General features: G+C 49.9%; 1 protein-coding gene across 3 annotated transcripts in view; it reads left to right on the top strand.

The window, feature by feature from the left end:
• The window catches only part of ASAP2 (ArfGAP with SH3 domain, ankyrin repeat and PH domain 2), a 2176645-nt gene that overhangs the window by 950696 nt on the left and 1212473 nt on the right, over positions 1-13476 (top strand). For all 3 annotated transcript variants that reach the window (XM_069606005.1, XM_069606004.1, XM_069606003.1), the window contains exons 10-11: positions 11777-11880; positions 11981-12050. In XM_069606005.1, the coding sequence (XP_069462106.1) occupies positions 11777-11880; positions 11981-12050 (174 nt within the window). The remainder of the gene's footprint in view (positions 1-11776; positions 11881-11980; positions 12051-13476) is intronic.

Raw genomic sequence — 13476 nt, 5'->3', positions numbered from 1 at the left:
GTACAAATCTCCCTTTTTTGTCCCTCAGGATCCCGACCACTTTCAAAGATAAGCCCCTGCAAAGCATGATGGCGACCCCCTGCTTTTTTTGACCAATTGCGGAGAAATACGCCCTTGGGTTTTGTCTAATGCGCAGCCATTGTTCATCACCAACCAATAGATGGGGTCTCCTGCAAAAAGACCAGGGCAACGTCCAGAGAGGAGAGTCTACTTAATAATTCTTTTCGCTTTATCGGTGAGTTAAGACCACGCACATTCAGGATCAGGCATGAGCGGTTAAGGTCTGCCATGTTCAACAGGAGGTCAAAAGCCAACCCCACAGGACAACCCAATCGCCGGAGGAGTACCAATTCATGAGGAACATAGCGCCTTCATCCAGAAGGGCCCCCGTGTAACCAAAAAAAGGGAAAAACATAGAAAAATAGCTCCCCAATCAGGGGCAAGATCACCCTGAAAACTTGCCCTTAACCCAACTTTATAAACATTTGTGAAATTTCAAAGTGGGTGCAATTCCCTCGTGACACCTCTCCCCCCTATAATCCCCCAAACCATGCAATGATCTCCATCACATTTGCGCCAACGTTGGCCCGATAACATTAAATACTAGAAGTGGCCTTCTGTGAAGTGGAGCGTGGGCTCCCATGTGACAGAACAGCATTTAGACCCAGAGGGCCCAGTATCATCAAGTCAGAGCCCCCCAGGGGTGCCCCGACTCAACCCCTAGTCCAGAATGTGTAGAATTCCTTCTCCGCCTGGGCTTCCTGGTGCTGCTTCTGGGTTCTGGGTTTGTGCCGGTAGCTGTCTCGTTGCCATCCAAGTTAGTCTGGGACAGCGTCCATCAACTCGGCCGCTTCTTCGTCAGAGCTGATAGAGTAACATTGATTCCGGTACTCTAATAGCAGCTTGCACGGAAAGCCCCAACGGTAATGGATATTACGGGAACGAAGCCAGGCTGTGACTACATGCAGTCTTCAACTATTCGCAAGTGTCCTGGGTGAGAGGTCTTGAAATAAAAAGAAGGAATTCGAGGGGATTGGGTCCTCCGTCGTATTCCATATCTTTGACAGGTAATGTCCACAGCTGTGCTGCTTCGGAAAATCTTTGGTGTCTGCGTCCTGCGTCGATGCGCCGTCCTCGAGGACCTCGGCCGACGTCACCCGATGTGATAAGTAGGACGCACGATGCCCATAGCCTCAGTTCCATTTTTTCCGCGAACGTGTTCGCTTCATGAATCTTGGTACGCCTCGACTCGTTGGAGTTTGCTGTTTTCAATTCTCGGTTCGTTGAACCTGTTCGGTTTGTTGTGAAGACCTGTTCGTACGGATGACTCGAGGGGTGACACTCCGTGTCATCGTCGGAAGTCCAGTGGGTCTCCTTCCAAGAGTCGGTCTCGCCACTCCTCCGCCTCTTCGAGGCATTCCCGGAAGCGCCGGCATAGGTCGCCTTCCCCGTCCTCTTCCGAGGACTCCGCCCGTCGGCGGGTCGATTATCCCTCCATGCAAGCGACACCGGAGGAATGGGCTTCCTTCGGGAATCAGATGCTAGCGATTCTTGAATCGCATGGCACCGGTCCGTCCGTGCCTCCGAGTGGGGTCGGTCGACACCGGTCGAGAGACACTGCCCGTACGCCTTCGGGCTCGGGTGGTTGGCACGGCTCGCGGGAGAGGTCCCGCTCGGACAAGGGTAGCCGTTCTCGCCATGCCCATTCCAGGTCCAGGTCCAGGTCCCGGTCCTGGACGCGCTCGAGACCGCGTGATCCTGTGCCATCTTCGAAGAAGACATTGACGCCTGTGGCGCCGAGGTCGTCAACGATTTCTCTCGAGGCTCCGCCTCCGAGGGGGTCATCGACGCCGTCGGCGCCTAGGTCGTCGAGAGACACGCTCGGAGCTCCTGCTTCGAGGCCCGTGTCGACGCCGCCGATGCTGGCGGCGCTGCAGCTGGCGTCGACACCTTTTCTGTCGGCGCCGACTCGTTCGCCGCCCTCAACGCCTTTCGAGGCGGTGGTGTCGGAGGGGCCCCGTGGCACGAGGTTTGCCCCTAGAAAGGCTATGGCTAAGGTCAGGCACTGCTTTGGTCCACAGAGGTCTTCCTCTTCCCGCCTGGAGTACATTTCAGAGGGTGATGAAGGCTCTGATGGGGGCTTGGTTCAGTTTACGGTTCCAGATGACCTTATCTCGGGCCATAGCCAGTTTGATGATCTGCGGCAGTCGCTGCATGATGCCAGTGGACTGGACACCTCTCAGGAGGTGGAGTTTTGTAGGCCGGAGCCTGGCACTCATGCCGATTCTTCATATCGGCGCCTTATGTCACGGGTCACCGAGTACTTGGGTTGGTCAGCTCCCCCAGGGGAGTTTGTTCAGGATGATCTCAAGGACATCCTTGACCTCGGTCCCCCCACTGACCCGGTTTTGCCTTTTCATACGGCTCTGCAGAGAAGGGTGGCGGCGGCTTGGACTGCTCAAGAGAGTCTCCCGGCAGTGGGGAAGTCTTTGTCGCGGAAATACCGTCCAGCCAGTAGCGACCCCTGCTACTTGTCTAGGCACCCCACTACGGAGAGTTTGGTGGTGCAGGCGGCTACGGCCCCGGCAAAGCAGGCGTCATATCCTACCATCCCTCCGGATAGGGACGACAAACGTTTTGACAGCTGGGTGAAGAAAGTGTTTTCTTCAGGGGGTATGGCGCTTCAGGGGGCCAACTCCATATGTGCCTTGTCTCGTTTCACACACACTCTGGAACTGTGTTGCATTAGTGGCTGAACATATTCCCGAAGGGGACGAAAGGGATGGTTTCCTTGCTATGGTTCAGGATGGCAAGGATGCTGTGTGTGAGGCCGTTCAGTCGGGTTTGGACTTGCCGGTCTGTCTCAGCCGGTCCATGGCGGCGAGCACCGTAATGCACAGGTTTGTGTGGTTGCGGAAGTCTGGGTTCGCTCCTGATGTGCAATCCCGGCTCCTCAACATGCCCTTTGACGGTGAACACCTTTTTGGCAGCAAGGCTGACGAGGGCCTTGAGAGGTTGCAGACCTCCAAAGCTGCAGCAAAGTCGTTGGGCGCTGCAGTTCGCCAACCTCCGCCTTTTCGTTTTAGGGGACAGCAATGGAGGGGGAGGTTCCTTTCACTATTACTCGTCCTTCAGTAAAGCGAGGGGAACTAGCAGTCAAAGAGGCCATCGTAAGAGTGCCAGAGGTGGAAATAAAGGCACTCGAGGTGCCAAGGCCGCTCGGGCAGTTGCCTCTTTACCCTCCGGCAACGCCGCAGCCGCTACCACTCAGTCATGAGGCCAGGTCCCATGGTTAGCCAGTTGGGGGAAGGCTGGCACAGCATCTTGTAGAGTGGCAAGCCATTACTTCGGATGTGTGGGTTCTGGAGATCATAACCCACGGCTACTGTCTTCCCTTTCGGCAGAGGCCTCACGACAATCCACCAGGGAACCTCTCTTTGAAGAGTCCGGATCCGCTCCTTGTGCAGGAAATTCAAGCCCTGCTTGAGAAAGGCGCCATAGAACCGGTGCCTGTAGCAGAGAGGAACAAGGGATGGTATTCCCCTTATTTTTTTATTTCAAAGAAAGACGGGGGATTGAGACCCATCATGGACTTGCGCGGTTTGAACAAACTCCTCAGGAAGGACAAGTTCAAGATGGTGACTCTTTCTCAAGTCCTCCAGGCCCTTTAACTTCAGGACTGGTTGGTGTCTCTCGACCTCAAGGATGCTTACTTCCATGTGCCAATCCATCCCAAGTACAAGAAGTACCTGAGGTTCACGGTTGGCGACTCGCATTTTCAGTTTCGGGTCCTGCCGTTCGGATTGACCTCCGCCCCGAGGGTTTTCACCAAGCTCATGGTGGTGGTGGCAGCGCATCTCAGTAAAGGGGGGGTTCACGTCTACCCCTACCTGGATGATTGGTTGATCAGGGGGAGCTCTCCCGAGCAAGTCCTGGATCATCTGTCCGTCACCTGCCACTCCCTTCACAGGCTGGGCTTCTCCCTTAATTTAAAGAAGTCCCATTTGACACCAACGCAGCGGCTCCAGTACATCGGAGCAGTGCTCGACGCGTCCCTGGGGCAGTGTTTTCCTTCTCAGGTGAGGGCTCTTCACATTCAGCAGATGGTGCACCAGTTTGTTTGCCCAGGATCTCCCAGCGTCCGAGTTCTTGAGACTGCTCGGCCTCATGGCATCCTGCATTCTTCTGGTGCCAGAGGCTCGTCTGCAGATGAGACCTTTGCAGTGGGCCCTCAAGCTCCAGTGGTCTTAGTCCTCCGGCAGGCTGTCGGACCCTGTTCAGGTGCTGCCCTCGGTGGCCCGGGACTTTCTGTGGTGGGCTGTTGAGGGCAATCTGATGAAGGGGGCCCCATTTTGGCTGCCCTGGCCAGAGGTGACGATCGTGACGGACGCATCCCTCACGGGATGGGAAGCTCATGCCAACGAGTTGACAGTCAGCGGTCGTTGGTCTCCGTCGGAGTCCAGACTCCATATCAATCTGTTGGAGCTGAGGGCCGTCAGGCTAGCCCTGAAGGCTTTTCTGCCGACTGTGCGCGGGATGAGTGTCCTGATTCTAACTGACAACACGGTGGCCATGCACTACCTCAACAAAAGGGGGGGGGCAGGGTCACTTCCGCTGTGCAGGGAGGCGATGCAGCTCGAATTCTGGGCCATCCAGCAGGAACTTTCGATCTCGGCTGTTCATCTGGCCGGAGACAACAAGACGGCGGACGCTCTGAGCAGGCAGAGCTCGATCTCTCACAAGTGGGAGCTGGCTCAGGAGATTCTCCTGGAGATCTTCGCCCTTTGGGGGACCCCTCAAGTGGATCTCTTCGCCTCCAGTGTCAACCGGAAATGCGAAAGGTTTTGCTCGTAGGAATTCCTTCCAAAAGGAGCCTTAGGAGACGTGTTTGTGGTGGAGTGGTCATTCCCACTGCTCTACGCGTTTCCTCCAGTCCCCGTCATCCTGCAAGTGCTGCGGAGGTTACGGAGGTTCGGTTCCTGGATGATCCTCATTGCTCCGGCGTGGGCCCGGAGGACGTGGTACCCGGACCTTCTAGACTTGTCCATCTGCCCTCCACATCGTCTTCCTTACCAAAACGATCTGCTCTCAGGGGAGGGGGGTCAGGTTCTCCATCCAGAGGTCAGATCCCTCAATCTTCACGCTTGGCTTCTGAAAGGTTGAGGTATAAGGATTGGGACCTCCCTGAAGACCTGATGGAGGTGTGGCTCTCGACCAGGTGACCGGCAACTAAGTCTCTGTACCGTTGCCGTTGGAGAAAGTTCTGCGACTGGTGCAGAGTTCAGAATGTGGATCCTTTTGAATGTGACATTCCCATGGTTCTGTTTTTTTTGCTTTTTTTGGCCCACAGGGGCTTGCAAGTGGGGACGATTAAAGGTTACCTGGCGGCGCTGTCCATATTTAAGCGCTCGTCTGAAGAGTGTTCCTATTTTAAGATTCCTTTAATTTCGCAGTTTTTGAAAGGGCTCACTAATGTGTTCCCTCCGTCACCTTTTTTGGTGCTAGGTTGGGATTTGAACTTTGTTCTTAAGTTTCTTATGGGTGCTCCGTTTGAGCCTTTACATTCTTTCCCTTTGAGGCTGTTGACTCTGAAAACTATGTTTTTGGTTGCGGTTACTTCTGCTCGCAGAGTGAGTGAGTGAGTTACAGGCACTTTCAGTTAAGCCACCCTTCACTGTGTTTCAGAAGGACAGGGTTGTCCTTAGAGTTCGTCCTTCTTTTCTTCCGAATGTGGTTTCGGAATTTCATTTGAGCCAGAAGGTTGTTCTTCCGACGTTCTATCCTCCTCCACATCCTGGTAAGGAAGAGGAGAGGCTTCATAGGCTTGATCCTAGGAGAGCGTTGAGCTTTTATATTTCGCGCATGTCCCGGGTCAGAGTGGACAATCAACTTTTCACTGGTTACGCTGGAATGCGTTTGGGACAAGCTGTGACGAAACAGACTGTCTGGTTGGATTATTTTAGCTATCTCCGAGTGTTACTGCTTGGCGGGTAAGGACCCTCCGGCTGGCTTGCGGGCCCATTCTACCAGGGGAGTGGCTGTCTACTGCCCTGCAGAGGGGAGTTCCTATTCGTCACATCTGTGATGCAGCCACCTGGACTTCAGTACATACTTTTGTACGTCACTACTCCCTCGATTCCATCAGAGGGCAAGATCTGGCCTTTGGCAAGGCAGTTCTCTATTCCACAATTTGACTGGGCATGCTAAATTTGTATTCTAAATTCTTTCCCCTTGCTTGGTACCGCTTTGGGAGTCTGTCATAGATATGGAATACGTCGGAGGACCCAATCCCCTCGAAGAGCAAGTTACTTTCTTACCTGTTAACGTTCTTTCGATGGGATGGTCCGGCGACGTATTCCATATCGCTCCCTCCCTGCCTTCCCCGCTGCAGAATTTCTTTTGTGATTGCAGCTTGCGTTCCGGAAGGCCTTGTGTGTCTGACTGGCAGAAAACTGGTGGCACACGTTCTGGGAAAAAACTATAACTGAGGCTATGGGCGTCGTGCGTCCTACTTTATCACATCGGGTGACGTCGGCCGTCGGAGGAGGTCCTCGGGGGCGGCTCATCGACGCAGACGCCAAAGATTTTCCAAAGCAGCACAGCTGTGGACTTTACCTGTCATAGATATGGAATACGTCGTCGGACCATTCCATCGAAAAAGTTACCAGGTAAGAAAATAACTTGTTCTTCTACCGGCTCCTCCTTCCAGTCTGCCATCATGATCTCTTCTTCTTCTGGAAATAGTGTGCTCTTGAGAGTATGTCAGATAATGGATTATGCCGCTGCTGATTAGAAGAGTAGATTGGGTGGGTTCTATCTAGCTCCAAAACCTCTGTATTTGGGATATCTGACAGAGTGGCACAGGTCACTGATTTAGTCTGACAGGTCTTGATGTTGCACTTGACGCGGCACCTCACGAATGCGGACATTGTTTCTTTGTGACCTTTTTCCAGGTCCTCTGTTTGGCCCAGAACAGGTCTAGCTGCTCCTCGACCCCCAACATTCTGTTGGATAGCTCCGCTTGGTCGTGCGCTTGTTCACAGAGCGTATTTTCAACATCGTTCACTCGCGATTCCAAGTCCAGAAGATGCAAATTAAGGTCTGCAACTGTCTTTAACAAGCGCATCTTTCGTGGATTTAATCTCTATTGTGAGATCATGTTTTAAAGCGGCGAGCATGTCCATCATATCTTCCTTGGTAAACAAAGGATTTGCCTGGACTGAGATCGGGGAGGGGAATGGACCTCAGCGTGCACTTCTGTATCGCTCTTCTCTTTATCTGGCATTCCTAGGAGCGTCTTGCTATCTCCCCTTTATACTTAGCCCCAGCTTTAGCCATTGCTCCAGCAAGTAGTCAGTGCACTGAACTGTCACGCTGATACCTCCTCACCTTCAAATCTGCCGTGCGTGATCCTTTTCCTGTGGCGCTCCGTTCTATTATCCATAGATGGGTAAAGATTGGGGCTCCTGAGCCAGAGAGCGCGACCATGCCTTCCACCGACCTAGAATCGCTCTAACAGTTGCATTATGGCTGCCCTTTACTTGCTCTGCCCCTTCCTCTCTGACGCCAGGCTCTAGGAGTCCTCCGCCAGGACTTGCGTTTGGGCTGCGTATGCTGATGCGCTGTTGGTGGCTGTATTTAGAAGTCCAAAGCCCCAGTTTGTAGCTGCATTTCGGTGGGCTAAGGGTCTCAGAGCGCCCTCACTGTGGTGTTATAAATGTGGCCAGTTCATGCAACTCGTCGCACCCTGGGATCAACATCAAGCGCAGTATCTGGTGAAGGAGGTGCGCTCTGATCCGTTATGAGACCATTTATATGAAGTTCATGCGCAGTAATACTTGCGGTGTCATGGCAGGTACAGGTCCGGAAGCACACTGGGCCTCCCCATAAGCGCTTCTTGTGCCTGTGAAGCACTGTCATCGGATTAATAGAAGAGCTTATAGTGAAGGCAGTGCCACGAGCATAGTCCTGTTTAGTTTTAAATGAAGTATTATGCATCTGCTGCGCTAGGTGTTCATGCTGCCATTGGCGTTTCTGTGATGATGGTGCATAGTTCATGGGCTCCAGTTGCCCCTCCACCTGCCGGCTCACTACACACGCCGGTGCCTTGTAGGGCGATCAGCGCTGTGCACACTCCCCCTCTGAGGCGCAGAGCTGACACGAAAGCCTCCAGAGTAACAACAAGGTTCCAGGGTGGCGGGGGGGGTCTCCAAGACACTCCACACTCACACCTGGGTCAGAATGGAGGAAAGCACCCTCACCTCACTCATTTCAGAGAACTCTGGAATCAGCGCGCTCAGGCTCAGTGCTTCCGATATCTGCAACTTCGGGGCCAGTTCAGCTCCCTGCCATGGACGGGTCACAAGTTAAGGTCTTACTTATAGGCAACCGTGGTTTCGCGCTTGAGCCCCTTCCCGAGCAACCAGGGCCGCGGGAGGGCTGCCATTTTTCCAGAGCTCGCTTGTACTTCAAGTTGCCTGCTCACCGCTCTGTGAATCGCCGGATCACAGCTTCTAATTGTTAGGCAGAATCCTGTGCAGTTCCCTTAGGGAGCACTACAGAAGATTAAGACTACAGGTGAGAGCAATAAATCCCCTTTGGTATCTGTCTGTACCACAAACATTTAGTTGGTAGCTGTGGCTGAGCAGTCAGACTTATCTCAAGAGGGAGATGAGCAGTATTCCGGGTTTACACAAACGGCTTATAGCACTGTGGCACAAGGAAACACTGACCAAAGCTTTGTATTAAAAAGTAGATATATATTTATTTAATACACTTCTAATAAAACACATGTATCACAGTCATCAAGCAAGTTAAAATAAGTCAAAGAAAAATATACATACTCACTAGTTAAAATGTAGACCAAGTGAACCAGAGAGAAAACTGAGCGAAACGGCACAGTGAAAACCACACACAAGGGATACTCCATCAATTTCTCAAAAGGGAGGGAAAGCACAAGTTATTCAGAAATAGCTTCTTACACACCCTAGCAACACTTCCCTTAAGTTTGTGAACCAGTTTAAGCAAGACAGTGCATCAGTATAGGAAATACTTAAATGAATACTGAGCAAAATGGCATTTCACAAGGTTCAAAAAGGGTAGTTATACGAAGCAGGTGCACCAACACAGTTCTAGTTGAGAAGCAATCTAAAGAAGGCAGTTTTAACAAATGTAGCCTGAGTCAGTAGGCCTGTGCCAGAGTCGGTGGTACAGGGCAAGGGCCCAGGAGCAAAATGTTCTTGTAGCTGCAGTCAGGTCTTTGGTTAATGATTTCGAAAAGGTGGATGCAGAAGGTGAAAGACAATGTTAAGAGAGAGGGGTGGCCAACCAACATGTAGGTAAATAATTTAAAACACCTTTAGAGCTACCGCAAAGAAAGGGCAGCCTGGCGGAACAATGTACATTTATAATGAAGAAGTGGCTCCTGCAGTGGCAGTTGTTCCTGGTAGTTCCTGCAGTTCGGGGGATCCAGCAGAGGAAGAGAGGCTCTCGTTGTGGAGGAAGGTTCGAGTTACTGTACTATCCAGGGATGAAACCAGCCGCGGTGCTGTCCGACATATAAAAGGTACGCTCCTTTAAATCGCGGTCCGGGTGGACTGGTGCCTGGCTATCCGGCCTCCGAGTACAGGGTACTGGTGATTCGACCAAGGCAGGTCCGGGAAGGCGATTGGCAAACTGGTTGGCCCCACCAGCTCAAGGGAAGAAGGCTCTTTCAGATGAAGATCTTCTCTCGTGTGGAGAAAAGTGGCGAGATGCTGCAGCAGGGCTTCACCGGTGGTTAAGACGTTGCAGATGTCTTTGGCTTTTCTCCTCTTCGGCTTCTTAGTTCCAGTGGCGACGTCTTGCTCTTCCAGTCCTCAGAACCCTGCTTTTATGCAAAAAGATCCCCATTCATACAGCCTAGCTGTCGCTCACAGTGGAGTGGTCATCTTGGCAGGAGACCCTCCAGCCTATCAGGATAGAGTGTGACCTGGGTTGCGAGGCAACCCTGTCCAGGGGTCCTACTCGCCCTCCCACACAATGGACCCACCCCAGACTCTGTGGCGCCGAAAGGAGGGCTTCTTGGCAGAAGCCGGCCAAACGGACGTACAAAGGATCCCCGACCTGGGTTAGGAGTTTAGAGAAAGACACGAGAAAGAAGTTATATTAAAGTTATGGCAAATAAAATCTACCGGAGTAAAGTTAATATTAAAATGCACCAGTAGTATGTTAGAGGCTGTCAGAAAAAGTGGTAGCCTCGACCAATGGGAAAATCCCATAAGAAAATATTTGCGGTCGAAAGCCAGCAACTTTTGAGAGAGGGACTGTACGGTACCCTCTCGAAAATGAACATGAGGGAAAAATATTAACCCTTTCCAGTACCTCCATAGTAAGATGGTTTGTACTGGTTTAGTTCATAACAATTGACTAGTAAAGTCAATTGGGACTTTAAATGCCCTGGCAGACAGTAGTCAGTCCCAGGGTATGGAGTCTATGTTTGGGAGTCGCTACGCGACATCCCTGTGTCACTGCACTGAGGGTGCTGTGTAACACATGTGAATAAAGATGGTTCCTATGGAGGTGAGAAAAACCCCATAGACATTAAACACAAAAATAGCCTAGCACACACATAGCAAAAATGCCTAAGAGTGGGAAAAAGTGTCTCACTCTTAGCAGGAGAAAATAAACAAACACTTCAAATTCAGCAAAGCTGCTGGGGGACTCTATAGGTAAGGGAAATTAGCCATAGAATGAGAATTCTCCCTAACACTAATCTTCACAAAATTTGGATACCACAGCCAGGGCCATTTCCCAGCACAGTAGGGGGAACTGTTCTTGCCAGTAAAGCATCATTTTGGAATGTCGAACGATGGAGCCTGCAGCAGGCAGGTCTACATTGAGTGCCGCCTGGTCACGCCCCTGGCAAGTAGCGTTTTACTTCCAAATCAATGGAGCAGTGTGTGGATTTGGAGAAGATAATGAATGCCCAACTATAGACTAATGTTGAACCTAAATTCTGCAGACAGATGTACATGCAAGCAATACAATAAAAGTGGTCACTAACAGTACCAGTGCACAGAAACAGAGTTGCAAAAGAAATAACTTAAACAAGATAAATACAACTCCATTAAATTAATAGAATAGCATATGGTAGAAAGTAATGCTCTGTGACTGTAGTTTTCATTAACCTAACTTGCAGTGCATCATGTGATGAAGGTGAGCTTTTATGTCTTTCAGTTCTTGCAAGCCATTGTTCCGACATTTCTTTACTGCAGGCCCTTGGCCTCGAAAATACTGCTATAGTCAAATCGGCACTGTATTTCTTTCTAAGACCTGGGTTAATTAAAATCTGGTAGATCTTTTTTAAATGACTTTAACATATAACTTACTCAGCGATTTGGTCACCATGTAGCAGACCATCACACTATCCCCTCTGCTTCAGCTCTTGTTTTGGAGATTGAGGTGGAGGTGGAGTTAGAGATTATAGGCAGGTAAGTGTACTTCAATGGATTAGAAGAAATAAAGAGTTCCTTTCTGATTTTTGAGGAAAGATTCTAAAAATGTTAAGCATTAAGAACTGAATTTTGAAAACACACACAGTAGGTATAACCCCTCTGATGAAAATTATTGAAGGAAAGTGGGTGCTTCAGATTTGGGGAGAATGCACTAACGCTAGATGGGTCATTTCTCAAATTCTCCTTTTTGTGATGGTTGCTATTTTGCCTTTCTGTTAAATTTATATAATTCAGTAAGTGCCATTCGTTATGGTACTCACAAAATCTTTACAATTTTTTAGGATTCTCAAATTCGTCAAAGTACTGCCTACAGCTTACATCAACCTCAAGGGAACAAGGAGCATGGAACAGAAAGATGTGGCAATCTCTACAAAAAAAGTGATGGGTGAGTATGGGATGGTATGATGAGAGATGGCATTTAGTTGAGATGTTCATCGTATTTATCTTTAAAAATCACAAATTCACTTTTTTCATTTTCATTTCAGTATTCGTAAAGTGTGGCAAAAAAGAAAATGTTCTGTGAAAAATGGATTTTTGACAATATCCCATGGCACAGTAAGTGTTACATCTTTCGTGCAGATACTTTCCATTCCTTCATATAAAGGAAAGTGTCTTCTAAGGGTTGGGTGTTTTTATGTTATGATTTTTGTAAAGCCCTAATGTCAGATCTGTCATACTCGCATAAACTTCTAAGAATTCCTCGAAGTTTGGGCGCTATGCTACCCTCTTCCCATTCAATAAGTCCAACAGAATGAAAAACCTGTGTGACCCATGTACTGGAGCAGGAGTGCTACTTGACACCCCCCTCTGGATCGGATCTGAGAAGTTCGGGAGCCCAAGATGGAAGGCACCTAACCTCAAGAACGCCAATGAATGATCGAGGCCCTATACCTAAATCTAATTAACTAATAACAAGAAGAAAAACCAGATGCACAGGTTCTGGCCACCGTGTACTGTGACCATTGTGAGAACACTGAAGAGCCGGATTCCCTGGGCTTTATACTCCGCTTCGTGCTCAAGTTGCATATTAGAGGAAGGGACCTTAGGAAATATTGCAAGTCAGATGACTTGCGACGTTGCTTGTCTAGCGAGAAAGAAGAACCTCAGTCACCGGGATTGTCTCCTGGAGTCCGGTAGCTGCCACGGTAGGTGATACTGCTGTAAAGTGGACCCTGGTGCTCTATCTACATTTCTGTATTTTGTACTGCCTGTATATGCTTTCCTCTCATCTGTACAACCTTTTCTTGTATTGTAACTAAGTTCTCAAGTATCCTTGTACTGCCTGCGCCCAGTTACCCTCGCGGGTTTGGTTTCTCTGCGCTATACCAAATAAACAAACAAACCACATGTTCTGCGCAGTATGTTCGCACTCGCAGGCGAGTCTGGAGTCAGCGAGCGTGTAAGCGAGCGCCTGTTCTGGGCCTTAACAGCATCAAGCCCAACACCACCCCGACAAGGCGAAGGGGCCCCTGAGCCCGGCTTCCAAGGAAACAATGAAATCTTTTCGTGTGCCGGGCAGCCATAACATGGCGATAGACCAGGTATTGAAGTGAATGAACCGGGATGCAGGAATCTACAACATACTGCACTTCGTACTCCTCCTGGGCACCCATTGCCGGTAGTGCAGAGGATGGTTCCCGAGGATACACCTGAGAGGTGCGATCTGGTTTAAGGAGTGAAACATGAAATACCGGGTGTATCTTGTATGTGATGGTAATTCCAATTCAAGAACAGGATTAATAACACGAGATGCAGGAAATGGACCGATATATCTGGTTTTGAATTTCTTGGTACATGCAGGTAGCTTGATATGGTCAGTGGAAAGCCAAATTAACAATGTATCTTATATACCGGTGGTGGTGGTCTCTTATCTGCACGGCGACAATCGTTTTCTTGAGCGTTACTCATGTTTTTACCCGCCTGTAAGCCTATCATGATAGAATGGATATGTTTTTTTACTGAAAAGAACCTTATAACCAAA

Source organism: Ambystoma mexicanum, chromosome 4p (assembly GCF_040938575.1).
Source record: "Ambystoma mexicanum isolate Mex_15411 chromosome 4p, UKY_AmexF1_1, whole genome shotgun sequence".
In the NCBI taxonomy this organism is placed as follows: domain Eukaryota; kingdom Metazoa; phylum Chordata; class Amphibia; order Caudata; family Ambystomatidae; genus Ambystoma; species Ambystoma mexicanum.
The sequence above is the reverse complement of the archived record's forward strand: the minus strand, read 5'-3'. Positions and strand labels throughout refer to the sequence as shown.